This window comes from Anomaloglossus baeobatrachus, chromosome 4, assembly GCF_048569485.1.
Source record: "Anomaloglossus baeobatrachus isolate aAnoBae1 chromosome 4, aAnoBae1.hap1, whole genome shotgun sequence".
Lineage (NCBI taxonomy): Eukaryota > Metazoa > Chordata > Amphibia > Anura > Aromobatidae > Anomaloglossus > Anomaloglossus baeobatrachus.
Window position 1 is genome coordinate 17,681,812 of NC_134356.1, and position 14,212 is coordinate 17,696,023.

The 14,212-nt window shown below is 47.9% G+C and overlaps 1 protein-coding gene and 2 pseudogenes across 1 annotated transcript; 2 read left to right on the forward strand and 1 right to left on the reverse strand.

The window, feature by feature from the left end:
- Nucleotides 1–4,369: 4,369 nt before the first annotated feature.
- LOC142302246 (high mobility group protein B1 pseudogene) lies at nt 4,370–4,854 on the reverse strand (annotated as a pseudogene).
- A 994-nt stretch (nt 4,855–5,848) lies between these two features.
- LOC142302664 (histone H1.01-like) lies at nt 5,849–6,493 on the forward strand. Its single transcript, XM_075343763.1, has one exon. The coding sequence runs from the start codon at nt 5,849–5,851 to the stop codon at nt 6,491–6,493; it is 645 nt and encodes a 214-aa protein (XP_075199878.1).
- Nucleotides 6,494–8,638: 2,145 nt separating this feature from the next.
- LOC142302247 (histone H3-like) lies at nt 8,639–9,526 on the forward strand (annotated as a pseudogene).
- Nucleotides 9,527–14,212: the final 4,686 nt, after the last annotated feature.

Consider the following 14,212-nt stretch of genomic DNA (forward strand, 5'->3'; position numbering starts at 1 on the left):
CCCAATAGAACAGCGATGTGACAGCAGTGCTCATTTGCATGGCCGGGCTATAAATACGGCCGCTCTGGGAGGAGCAGGATCATTATTCTCTCTCCAGTGAAGAGATCTTTCTGCTCTCATCATGCCTGATCCCGCCAAGTCCGCCCCAGCGCCCAAGAAGGGCTCCAAGAAAGCCGTGACCAAGACTCAGAAGAAGGACGGCAAGAAGCGGAGGAAGAGCCGGAAGGAGAGCTATGCCATCTACGTGTACAAGGTGCTGAAGCAGGTGCACCCCGACACCGGCATCTCCTCCAAGGCCATGGGCATCATGAACTGCTTCGTCGGTGACATCTTCGAGCGCATCGCAGGGGAAGCCTCCCGCCTGGCGCACTACAACAAGCGCCACACCATCACCTCCCGGGAGATCCAGACCGCCGTGCGCCTGCTGCTGCCCGGAGAGCTGGCCAAGCACGCCGTGTCCGAGGGCACCAAGGCCGTCACCAAGTACACCAGCGCCAAGTGATCACCACCGCTGCTCCGCACCACAAAGGCTCTTCTAAGAGCCACCACATTGTCTAATCTGAGCTTTATACTGCACTGTATCAGTTTCTGGCTGTGGCAGTGATTGGAGCAGATCCTCTGCGCTGCGATAGTCGCTACAGATGAGGTTTGTGGCTGGAGGATTTCGGTGAGGATCGTGTATATGGGGGGATGGAGCTGCCCGGGGACTTGTTACCTCCAGCGGCCCCCACTCTAGTGACCAAGAAAGGATATGGAGGTATATACTGCACTGGGGATATATAGCAATGTACGGGAGGATACAGCGCTATATGGAGCTATGCGGTATCTGCCCGCAAAAAAGATATGTACATATCTGTAATGCAGCACATGGGGAGTGCGGGGGGATGCGGCTGCTCCGTGCAGTGACATAATCTGGTTTATCTGGGGCTGTGATTTGCTGTCACTGATCTGATATCGGCTGCTACACGATAAATGGAAATCTAAAGCGCTATATGGAGGTACAAGGCACTATATCAGGATTATAGAGCACTATATGGGGAGATACAGCCCTAAATGGCGGAATTCAACAGACTAATGAGGGGACATGGCACAATGTTATCAGGCGGTGAGGAGACAAAGTCCAGCTCCCAGTAATGCCTGAGTGCAGTCATGTGCGGAGCACGGATAGTTACTGCCGAGACTAACTGCAAAGAGGAGACATATAAAGAAAGAGGTCAATATAAATAGTCACTAACTGAGCTCCAATGATCTCATGTAGATCACCACAAAGAGGAGCATATGGCGGTATACAGCACACGTCACTAGCTAAGGGTTTATAGCAGTAGTAAGTGTGTATGGTGAATATACAGCGCTATATGGGAATATACAGCGCTATATGGGAATATACAGCAGTGTATGGTGTTTACTGGAATGAAGATCAGAGTTCAGTATAAATAATCACTAACAGCTCCAGGGATCTTATTCATATAGATTGCCTCAGAGGTATATGGCATTATATGGCGGACTATATTTGGGGTATACAGTGATATATGGTGGTGTACAGATCTATATGGAGTTTACTGTAGTATATTGGGTACACAGCACTTTATGGGGCAGCACAATATAGGAAGTAGAGTGCACTATATGGATGACGATTATACAGCACAATATGGTGACATCCAACATTATACGGGGACTATACAATACTATATGGCAGTGTACAGCACTAATATGGGGCTTTATGGCACTATATGGTGGTTTTATCGCAGTATATGGAGATATTCACAATAGTATTAGAATATACAGAGCTATAGAGAGTTTTCTGGAATGAAGGTTGTGTCTATATTTAACATTAACGCTGTAGAAGAGGGAAAATAACCGGACAATGAGCGGGAAATTCAAAAGCTCCAACAGTTCTGCACTCAGCCAATCAGCAGAGGAGGGGCGGAGTAAAGCAAGGAAAAAAAAAATTCCGCCCCGGAAATACGTCATCATTCCTGTTCTCTTTCTGGTCCTCCTTCGCTCTATATAAAGGAGGACTGTGCGCTCGTCAGTCATAGTTTTCTGCTGACTACTTGAAAGATGTCTGGACGCGGCAAAGGAGGGAAAGGTCTCGGGAAAGGCGGCGCCAAGCGGCACAGGAAGGTTCTCCGGGACAACATCCAGGGCATCACCAAGCCCGCCATCCGCCGTCTCGCCCGCAGAGGAGGCGTCAAGCGCATCTCCGGCCTCATCTATGAGGAGACTCGCGGCGTCCTGAAAGTCTTCCTGGAGAACGTGATCCGTGACGCCGTCACCTACACCGAGCACGCCAAGAGGAAGACCGTCACCGCCATGGACGTGGTGTACGCGCTCAAGCGCCAGGGCCGCACTCTCTACGGTTTCGGGGGTTAATTCTGCTCTATCCTGACAACACAAAGGCTCTTCTCAGAGCCGCCCACATCTTCCGAGGAGAAGCTACAGCTCCTGCTGCGGGAGGAGGGGCGGCAGATGGTTTAGTGTTTTGGTGGGTGAACATTGTAGTGTATGAAGGTTTACTGCATTTTATGTGGATACAGTATACGAGTATTAGACAACACTATATGGAAGGTATACAAGACTAGTGGCGTAGGAAGCACATTGTGCATATAAAGCTCTATATGGCAGGAAGGATGAAGGCTATGCAGCGCCATATGGTGCACATACAATATGGGCGTTTATAGCAGTGTATGGGGGTATACAGCTCAAGAGTAATGGCGCTATATGAGTGTTTTATGCAGAGTACGGCGGCTATACAGGGAGCGTGGAACACATGAGTGTATACAGCACAGAGGATAAGGAGCAACAGAGTAATTTGAGAGTAATCTGCGCCATCTGGAGAGTATATTGTGCTGTATACCTGTGCATTGTATTCCTCAGCATTGAGCGGGGACATGCGCAGACATCACTAAGCTACACTTCAGCAGGAGGAGTGAGGATCCTATAAGGAGATGGGGTCACAATAGACAGAACGTGCTGTATAATGAAGGTTATAAATAAATGTAATTATTGTCGTCACTTACTGCTGCAGATTCTTACATTGTACTGCATGGGGTCTGTGTCTGTATAAGTAATGATTGGGAGTGACAGCCATTGCCTATTGGTCGCTGATGCTGCTTTGAGCAGCGCTATTGGCTGTGTTCGGCCGTGGTTACTGTTTTCCCATTGCTCCGCTTTGATAGGCAACAGTCTCCATCATGTCTTGGATCGGAGGCTGATTGGAGGACTGAAGGGAGGCAGCAGGAGCCGCTCCCCGCTGTAGCGATCATGTCGCTTACTATTGTTACATGCATCATATGTAACATCATGCAACTAGACAAGCTGCCACATACCCCTGATAAATCTGGGCAGCAATCAGGAATTCAGATAAAACGCGTAGGGCGCGTACACGATAGAGAGGCACTAGAGATAAAATGATCTACCGCTCAGTACATTGCACAGGGCTTATTGGCAGTTTAGCTGCGGGGAATCTTCACAGTCCAGCTCCACGTGGTTTGATGTTACCGCCTGAGTATAGTAGAAATGTTTACTCTTCTGGCTGGAGGTGCATACTATACCAGGAAAACTTGATTTAGTTACTGAAAAAGTTCCTCTAACGCTGCTATCTGCTCTCACTTTTGACCAATGAAAATAGGATGTATAGCCTGATTCTTGAGACTGGTATTAATCTACTCAGTCACTGACTGGAATGTTGTAATAGTCACTTGAGCATTTCTTAAATAAGATAATTGACTATCTATAGTGGAGACGTTAGTGAATGATTATAGTAATAAGTGTGCCCCTCTCAGATCTATTGTCTATCAACATTATATGATCTGTTCAGTGACTTGTCTCGTATAGTAGATGAATCAGCGCCATATACATTGTCTGCTCTGTAAATAATGGCAGAATGAATGCTTGATAAAAAGCCCGTGTAATATGGATTGTGGATGGGTAGATCATATTTAGGCAGCAGTTTGCACTTCACGTTTTCTTATATTTGTGATTTCTATTATTGGACATTATAGAAGTTTCAGCATTATATGATCTGGTCAGTGACTGATGCATTCTGTCTACTCTGGTTGTAAATAATGGCAGTGCTTGATAAAAAGCCCGTGTAATATGTATTGTGGATGGGTAGGTCATATTTAGGAAGCAGTTGGCACCTCCCGTTATTTTTTTTTTTCATATTAGTGATGTCCATAATTGGACATTATAGGAATTGATTTTATGTGATAAAAATAGGGGTTGATTTTTATCTCCAAAATTAAGGAAACCTGTGAAACAATTTAATAATTCTTTCTGGAAGACATTTATTACACGTTCAGTGAATGGGACGTACAGGGGATGAATGCTATGGACACAAACAAAAACAGACTGATGGCGAGATTGCTCATTCATTCTCCTCCTCTTCGTCTTCATCATCCTCTCTGTTGCACTTTTCAGGCTCAGCAGGGTCCTCTTTTGCTCTATCTAGTTTGCCTTTGGATTGATACAGCGCCATATCCTTGCACGTCTTCAGTTTGGATGTTTTCTTCTCGTAAGGCGCCTTGTTCTCTCATGAAATGTTATTCCACATCTCTCCTAATTTCTTTGCCTCGTCCCCAATGGTCAGACCTGGCTGCTGCCCTCTGATTTCAGGACGGAAGTTGGAGCAAAACAAAAAGAAAACAGGGAGCATTTGGGTCCTTACACTTCTTTTTCTCGTTTCTCCTTTGTTGGCATGTAAGCTTTCATTACACTTCCATAACCAACTTTGTCCGCTTTCTCCATGTCTTCACACTGTTCCTTCTCTGTAGCAGCCATGGCCTTCCCCTGTTCCCAGCACTTACTGGAGAATTCTGCAAAGTTCACAAATACATCAGGATGATTTTCCATATTCTCTACAAGTCTGTATAAACTAAAGTATACTGTATAAAGTACACTATACTGTACACACTGATGTATATATTGTACATTCTGCTGTATACACTACACCCTCCTCTATTATTATGGACACGTATAATGCTGTTGATCAGTGCTGTCCAGATGTTAGTGTCAGATGCGTGAATTAATATTTCTGTGATCACACGGATTTTTTCTGCTTTCTGATGGGGAGTGAGTCGCATTGTGAAGCCATCGCCTGATCACAGCTCTTCCCTCCATTACAGGCCTCAGAGATAAAAGCTTCACAGAGGATAAGACACAATCTTGTGCCGGAGATCGCACTCATCCTCCTCCGGGTGTGATCCACTAATGTGGGACGTGTCCTCCCCCCAATACTCTGCACACACGGGATAGATTTATATTCCTGCTCCGGGAGGTGCAGGCAGCGGAGGCCATCGCCTGTGTTACCCTTCTGGGCTGTCAGCAGCTCCAGGTCGCCCCCACATCGTACAATCCGCTTCCTGCACGATGGATATTGTAGTGAAGATCCCTGTGGTGGTGACAAGAGCCGGGAATAGGAGGACGAGCTCCCGCAGCAGGTTTATCTTCCCGGACACTCAGTGATGAGCAGATCGGGAGGACGGCGGCGCTGATCCCGGGATCCTCTGCGCTCTTTCCCGGCATCTCTGGCAGTGACGGCCACACACGCTCCGCGGAGATGATGGCGGAGGAGAAGTGATGGCGGAAGCTCCTCACCCGTCCGGCTGTAGCCGATAATATAGAGCTTTTATCCCGGGCAGGGAAGCACAAGGAGAGAGCGGAGCTTCACTGGGCTCAGCCGGGAGAAGGCGGGGCCTTTGCTCAGTTTCAGCCAATGGAAGCGCAAGACGTTGCAGCTCTGCAGCCAATCAGTGCGCAGTAAGACTGTATATATAACAGGCGCCTCCCACTCCGGCCTCAGTATTTTTCTCTCAGGAGATTTCTGTGCTTTTTCCCCGATCACACGATGGCAGAGACCGCACCGGCCGCCGCTCCTCCTCCCGCCGAACCGGCCGCCAAAGCTAAGAAGGCGCCGAAGAAATCCGGGGCCGCCAAGAAAAGCAGCAAATCCTCCGGTCCCAGCGCCTCCGACCTGATCATGAAAGCCGTGTCCGCCTCCAAGGAGCGCAGTGGGGTGTCTCTGGCCGCCCTGAAGAAGCTTCTGTCTGCCGGAGGATACGATGTGGAGAAGAATAACAGCCGCCTGAAGCTGGCCATCAAGGCTCTGGTCAACAAGGGCTCCCTGCTCCAGGTGAAGGGCAGCGGCGCCTCCGGGTCCTTCAAGCTGAACAAGAAGCAGGAGACGAAGGACAAGGCGGCCAAGAAGAAGCCAGCAGCTGCGGCCAAGCCTAAGAAGCCGGCAGCCAAGAAAGCGGCCAAATCTCCGAAGAAGCCCAAGAAGTCTCCGGCCGCGACCAAGAAAAGCCCGAAAAAGGCCAAGAAGCCCGCAGCAGCCGCCAAGAAAGCGGCAAAGAGCCCCAAGAAGCCGAAGGCCGCTCCAAAGCCCAAGAAGGTGACGAAGAGTCCGGCTAAGAAGGCGGCAAAACCCAAAGCTGCCAAGAGTCCGGCTAAGAAGGCGACTAAAGCCAAGAAGCCCGCGGCCAAGAAATAAGCGGAGCCGCTCTGTCCTCCTACCACAAAGGCTCTTCTCAGAGCCACCACCTTGTCCTGCAGAGCTGTATGATCAGAGCCACCACCTTGTCCTGCAGAGCTGTATGATCAGTGCCACCACCTTATCCTGCAGAGCTGTATGATCAGTGCCACCACCTTGTCCTGCAGAGCTGTATGATCAGAGCCACCACCTTGTCCTGCAGAGCTGTATGATCAGTGTCACCACCTTGTCCTGCAGAGCTGTATGATCAGTGCCACCACCTTGTCCTGCAGAGCTGTATGATCAGTGCCACCACCTTATCCTGCAGAGCTGTATGATCAGTGTCACCACCTTGTCCTGCAGAGCTGTATGATCAGTGTCACCACCTTGTCCTGCAGAGCTGTATGATCAGTGCCACCACCTTGTCCTGCAGAGCTGTATGATCAGTGCCACCACCTTGTCCTGCAGAGCTGTATGATCAGTGTCACCACCTTGTCCTGCAGAGCTGTATGATCGGTGTCACCACCTTGTCCTGCAGAGCTGTATGATCAGTGTCACCACCTTGTCCTGCAGAGCTGTATGATCAGTGACACCACCTTGTCCTGCAGAGCTGTATGATCAGTGTCACCACCTTGTGCTGCAGAGCTGTATGATCAGTGTCACCACCTTGTCCTGCAGAGCTGTATGATCAGTGTCACCACCTTGCCCTGCAGAGCTGTATGATCAGTGTCACCACCTTGTCCTGCAGAGCTGTATGATCAGTGACACCACCTTGTCCTGCAGAGCTGTATGATCAGTGTCACCACCTTGTGCTGCAGAGCTGTATGATCAGTGTCACCACCTTGTCCTGCAGAGCTGTATGATCAGTGTCACCACCTTGTCCTGCAGAGCTGTATGATCAGTGACACCACCTTGTCCTGCAGAGCTGTATGATCAGTGTCACCACCTTGTGCTGCAGAGCTGTATGATCAGTGTCACCACCTTGTCCTGCAGAGCTGTATGATCAGTGTCACCACCTTGTCCTGCAGAGCTGTATGATCAGTGTCACCACCTTGTCCTGCAGAGCTGTATGATCAGTGTCACCACCTTGTCCTGCAGAGCTGTATGATCAGAGCCACCACCTTGTCCTGCAGAGCTGTATGATTAGTGTCACCACTTTGTCCTGCAGAGCTGTATGATCAGTGACACTACCTTGTCCTGCAGAGCTGTATGATCAGTGACACCACCTTGTCCTGCAGAGCTGTATGATCGGTGTCACCACCTTGTCCTGCAGAGCTGTATGATCAGTGTCACCACCTTGTCCTGCAGAGCTGTATGATCAGTGACACCACCTTGTCCTGCAGAGCTGTATGATCAGTGTCACCACCTTGTGCTGCAGAGCTGTATGATCAGTGTCACCACCTTGTCCTGCAGAGCTGTATGATCAGTGCCACCACCTTGTCCTGCAGAGCTGTATGATCAGTGTCACGAGCTTGTCCTGCAGAGCTGTGTGATCAGTGTCACTCTTGTCCCCCTAAGATCAGTGTTGTATTTCTCGCTATGTAGATCTGCGCGGTGATCTTGTGTACAGGGGGCGGTAGATGATTATGTTGCCGGGGATGTAGTGATAATGCGGGGGCTGCACTGTACAGCGCTGTGTGCGGGGAGATGGAGCTGCAGTTACATCGGTGGCTCCAGAGCCGCGTGTAGCCGGGAAGTAACACTGTTTATTAGGGTATGTGCGCACGTTGCTTTTTACCTGCTTTTTACCTGCTTTTTTGCTGCTTTTTCTTCTGCGCTGTTTAATGCCAAAATGGATGTGTTCTTCTATTCAAGCAAAGTCTATGGGAATTTGGGTTTCTTGTTCACACTATGTTGTTCAAAATGCTGCCTTTTTGAGGCAGAACTTTGGTCAAAAACTCAGCTTTTCAAAGAAGCAACATGTCAATTGTTTTTGCCATTTGGGTTTTGCACTGCAAAGCTGAGTTTTTGACCAAAGTTCTGCCACAAAAAGGCAGCATTTTGAACAACATAGTGTGAACAAGAAACCCAAATTCCCATAGACTTTGCTTGAATAGAAGAACACATCCATTTTGGCATTAAACAGCGCAGAAGAAAAAGCAGCAAAAAAGCAGGTAAAAAGCAGGTAAAAAGCAACGTGCGCACATACCCTTAGAGCGGCGGGAAATGAGTGAGTAGCTGAGCGCAACATGGGAGGGGACACAAGCCGGGTTACAACAATGGCGGGGTTACCGAGGGGGATTCTAAAGGGCGGAGCTTCTTCTGAATATTGATTGGTCAGAGACATCGGATGATTATTGGCTGTATTATTTTATTTTGCGTCACATAACTAATAGAGTACAGGGAGCGTGTTTCTGCAGACCAATGACGACACGCACAGGAAAAAGCGGGGTTACAAGGGTGGCGAGCAGTCTGAGGGGCGGGGTTACTGAGGGGCGGGGTTACTGAGGGGCGGCGCTTCATCTGAAAAGTGATTGGTCAGAGACCTCAGGTGGTTATTGGCTAGATAGTTTTCTTTTGTGTGTAGTAACTAATGGCGTGCAGGGGGCGGTTATAAACAGACCAATGAGGACGCGCACAGGAGCATAAATACTCTGCTCCCGCCGCTCCTCTCATCACTCCTGTTCTCTTCTCTACAGAGCTATGGCCAGAACTAAGCAGACCGCCCGTAAATCCACCGGAGGGAAAGCTCCCCGCAAGCAGCTGGCCACTAAGGCCGCCAGGAAGAGCGCTCCCGCCACCGGCGGAGTGAAGAAGCCGCATCGCTACCGGCCGGGTACAGTCGCTCTCCGGGAGATCCGCCGCTACCAGAAATCCACCGAGCTGCTGATCCGGAAGCTTCCCTTTCAGCGCCTGGTGAGAGAAATCGCCCAGGACTTCAAGACCGATCTGCGCTTCCAGAGCTCGGCCGTCATGGCCCTGCAGGAGGCCAGTGAGGCTTATCTGGTGGGGCTGTTCGAGGACACCAACCTGTGCGCCATCCACGCCAAGAGGGTCACCATCATGCCCAAAGACATCCAGCTGGCCCGCCGCATCCGCGGGGAGAGGGCGTAGATCTGTCCCGCACCCCCGAGCACAACACAAAGGCTCTTTTCAGAGCCACCAAATCCTCCCTCAGACGAGCTGATTCCTGGCCTCTGATTCTGCTTCTTGATACTGGAGAAACTGAATATACAGCACAATAGCGCGGTATATAGAGTTAAATTTAGAATATAAAGCACTTTTTATATAGATGTGTAGCACAAGATTGCGGTATACAGAACTAGATTAGGAATATGCTGCACTATACAGAAGTATGGGGTTATATGGCAGTGTCCGTATACAAAAGCATTGATTTTTGGCGGTATATGCAGCATATAGAGATTAAAGTACTATATAGAGGTTTACTAGAAAATAACGATCACTGCAGTCTGTGTTGCTCCAGAGGCGGCTGGGAACATCGCGGGCAGTAACGTCTGTGGGCGGAGTCGGAACCTTACTGACTGCTGATTGGCTGAGCGTTAAATTTGAAATTCCGCCCTATGGCTGAGAGTTTCCGCTCTTTGTTGTCGGTAACAAGCGGTGATTCGCGTGATCTTCTCAGGCCGGGAGTGATTGATATGGTCACACTATATTGCTGTATACAGCGCTGTATGGACTCTTCAGATTATAATACTGGACTGTTTGGAGAAACACTGAATATTACTGTGATAAAGCGTCATATGGTGTAAATAGTACAATATGGGATGTAGACAACATGGAAGGTGTTTAGCAGTATATGGCCCTGTATGGCTGTATATGGGGAGCACTCAGCAGTATATGGCCCTGTATGGATGTATATGGGGTCCGGAGCACTCAGCAGTATATGGCCCTGTATGGATGTATATGGGGATCACTCAGCAGTATATGGCCCTGTATGGATGGATATGGGGAGCACTCAGCTGTATATGGCCCTGTATGGATGTATTTGGGGAGCACTCAGCAGTATATGGCCCTGTATGGATGTATATGGGGAGCTCTGAGCAGTATATGGCCCTGTATGGATGTATATGGGGAGCACTCAGGAGTATATGGCCCTGTATGGCTGTATATGGGGAGCACTCTGGAGTATATGGCCCTGTGTGGATGTATATGGGGAGCTCTCAGGAGTATATGGCCCTGTATGGATGTATTTGGGGAGCACTCAGGAGTATATGGCCCTGTATGGCTGTATATGGGGAGCACTCAGCAGTATATGGCCCTGTATGGATGTATATGGGGAACACTCAGCAGTATATGGCCCTGTATGGATGTATATGGGGAGCACTCAGCAGTATATGGCCCTGTATGGATGTATATGGGGAGCACTCAGCAGTATATGGCCCTGTATGGATGTATATGGGGAGCACTCTGGAGTATATGGCCCTGTGTGGATGTATATGGGGAGCTCTCAGGAGTATATGGCCCTGTATGGATGTATTTGGGGAGCACTCAGGAGTATATGGCCCTGTATGGCTGTATATGGGGAGCACTCAGCAGTATATGGCCCTGTATGGATGTATATGGGGAGCACTCAGCAGTATATGGCCCTGTATGGATGTATATGGGGAGCACTCAGCAGTATATGGCCCTGTATGGATGTATATGGGGAGCACTCAGCAGTATATGGCCCTGTATGGATGTATATGGGGAGCACTCTGGAGTATATGGCCCTGTATGGATGTATATGGGGAACACTCAGCAGTATATGGGGGTAAACAGACCTATGTGTGGCCCTGCTGTGTAATTATACAATGTGAGGCTGCTGCTGTAGAGAGGAGCGGATGTGGTGATATTCGGGCTGTGAACTCCGATGACCTGATTGTCGGCTGCCGTGCCGCCGTGTCCCGCAATCCGACAGAGGTGACCGGTGGTCATACATGATACCCCGGGAGTCTCCAGGTGTGAACTCCGGTGACTTCAGTGACGTCACCACTTCTCACAGACCTGTGGGGTGGAATTGGGGTGTGCTTATATTGTACTTCAAATAAAGGATTTCTCTTGTGTTTGTGTTTATTTCTTTTGACCTATGGGGTTGATTATGGGGAGTCTCATATGCGCCTCCTCATTACTATCCTAGGGCTTGATGGCAGCTGTTTTTTTTGTGAAATCACAGCAAATATTAACCCCATATATTGCCACCGCTTCAGGGCAAGCGGAATGAGCTGCTGCATCTAACGTGATACACCAATTCTGAGGTGGCTGGAGGCTGATATTATCAGGCTGGGATGGGCCAATAGCCATGGTTCTTCCCTCCCTAGTAATACCAGCTACCTGCTTTACCTTGGCTGGTTAACTTATTAACAATGGGGCGACCCCAAACCATTTTTTTTTACATTACAAAAATGTGTACAGCATACACATACATAGTTTAGCTTAGCAGATGCTGCTGTACAGATTTTTGTAACGTTGAATATTCAGTGTGGACCTGTTCACACCTTGTGGATGTGCTGTCAGTCTTTTTATACTAGTATATGTTTTACATTATTTAATTAATAAAAATAAAAACTGCATGGAATCCCCTTTAATTTTGATAATCAGCCACTGTAAAGCAGACCGCGGGGGTTGGAGCCTACAGCTGCTGCTTTATCTCGGCTTTCATAAATAGGGCAATAGTCTAAGTCATTTGATTGTTTTTTTTTCTTCAATGGTGCGCCACCCGAACACAGACTTCTCAATACTGTACATGGCTGTGATGTGGCTGGAAGTGCCACATAGGAAATGCTTGCTGATTGGCTGCTCTGCATTCTCTTTATTCAGATGATAAACCAAAACAGGAACCAGACATACAGGTAAAAGCCGGTGTACAGGTGCGAGACTCAAACACTCAGTGCCCAGTGCAAACCCCAAACTTTAAGGTTCAGGTTCGCTCTTCCATAGTTAAGAACCATCCTGATTGGCTGCATCTTTTCTGGTGTTATGACTTTTACACTCTTTATCAAAACAGTGCAAAATAAGTCCCCTATGATGAAAAAGGATAAAGTGGCGAGTCCCATAATTAAAATCTTCATCTTTATTCAGCAAATGTTTAAGTACCCTATGATATATATTACTATTTATTTGCCCATTTGGTTTTATCAATGCAAGTATATATGGTGATGTGTAGCACTATATGGAGGTAATCAGCACTGTATGGAGAATATACAACATACTACAGCAAAAAGATTATTGGACTATGTAACATACCTTAGCAAGTATTGGCATGTCTGTGATTGGCCGGCGCACCAAGTGACACTTGGCATGTATTAAGGTCGGATCAGGGGTTGTGCCACTGTGGCGCCCCTGACCTGGTCAGGCACCACTGAGTACTGCACCCAGCACTGTAGATATATAGCAGTGTATAGAACATAAGAGCGTTTACAGCACTATATGGAGGGTATACAGCGCAGAAGATTAGGGTTAAAGAGCACTAGAGTATTCAGCACTATCTGGAGAGATACCGCCCTATATGGGGAGTAAACTGCAGTAACTATTTGGAGGGTATACAGTCCTATATAGGAAGTATACAGCACTATATGGAAGTGTATAGCATTATATGAATGGAGGATATTTAGTTATTTATGGAAGGAGCACAGCTGTGTATGAGGAGTGCACACTACAGCTCTATAAAGATTATATAGTACTATATAGGGACTATGCAGCATTATATGGCGGTATACAGCATTTTACAAGAAGTTTCACATTGTGGCATTAGTGAAAGTTATCAGATTTGCTTATTTGCAATAAGTGATTTGTGAACTAGTGGATGTTCTGGTTTTGCCAGACTTTAACCCCTTCACCTTCCTTACCCGGCCATTTTTTGGAATTCTGACAAGCGTCACTTTCACAGGTTATAACTCTGGAGCTTCAGCGGATCCCGGCGATTCTGAGATTTTTTGGTGACCTGTTGTCACATAAAATAGTTAATAAATAACCTTCCCCGCATGTTACTTTACATCAGGGCAATTTTTGAAACCTCATTTTTTTTTTTGCCAAAAGGGTTCAGAGTTCATCGGCAATTTTTCATTTTTCCAGCAAAATTTACAAACCCATTATTTTAGTGACCACATCACATTTGAAGTGACTTTGAGAGGCCTGCTGTCCCAGGCAAAACTCAGGTTACACAAATTTTCTTCAAATAGCCTGACCGTAATGAGAGCCTTTGAGTTGGGCGATCAGACCCCTGGGTTCAAGACATTGACTCAGGGCTAGACAGTCCACCCATGCAGAGGAGCCTGGGCATCAGATGGGATCTTGCAGCCGACTCCTTCGGATTTCAAGTAAGTTGCTCAGACAAGCCATTCACAAAACGTGGTGTCCTCTCTATAGTGAACAGCTTATTCGACGCGCTGGGATTTGTGGCGCCTATCACTATACAAAGCAAATCCTTGCTGAGACAATTCTCTGAAACCGTTAAGGACTGGGATACCCCACCCCCTTCCGACAAACAGCAAAAATGGGAAGCTTGGAAACAGTCGTTGTGTGGGTTGAACAACATTCACATCCCAAGATGTTATATCAAAAGCTCCCTCACCTCTAGCATAAAGAAGGAACTCCACATCTTCTCAGACGCCTCCAGAGAAGCCATAGCAGCGGTTGCATATATGAAAGACCAGACCACAGAAAGGACTGACTGGCCTATGGGACTGATTACTAGGATACTGCCTAGCCAGGACGGCAATGTTCGGAAGATGGAGCTAAAGGTCATCAGGAAAGGTGAGACGAAGACCTTTGAAAGGCCAATCCACAAACTTGTTCTGCTGT

Coding starts and splice junctions, on each gene's coding strand:
- LOC142302664 (XM_075343763.1), top strand. CDS start 5,849: ATGGCAGAGACCGCACCGGCCGCCGCTCCTCCTCCCGCCGAACCGGCC.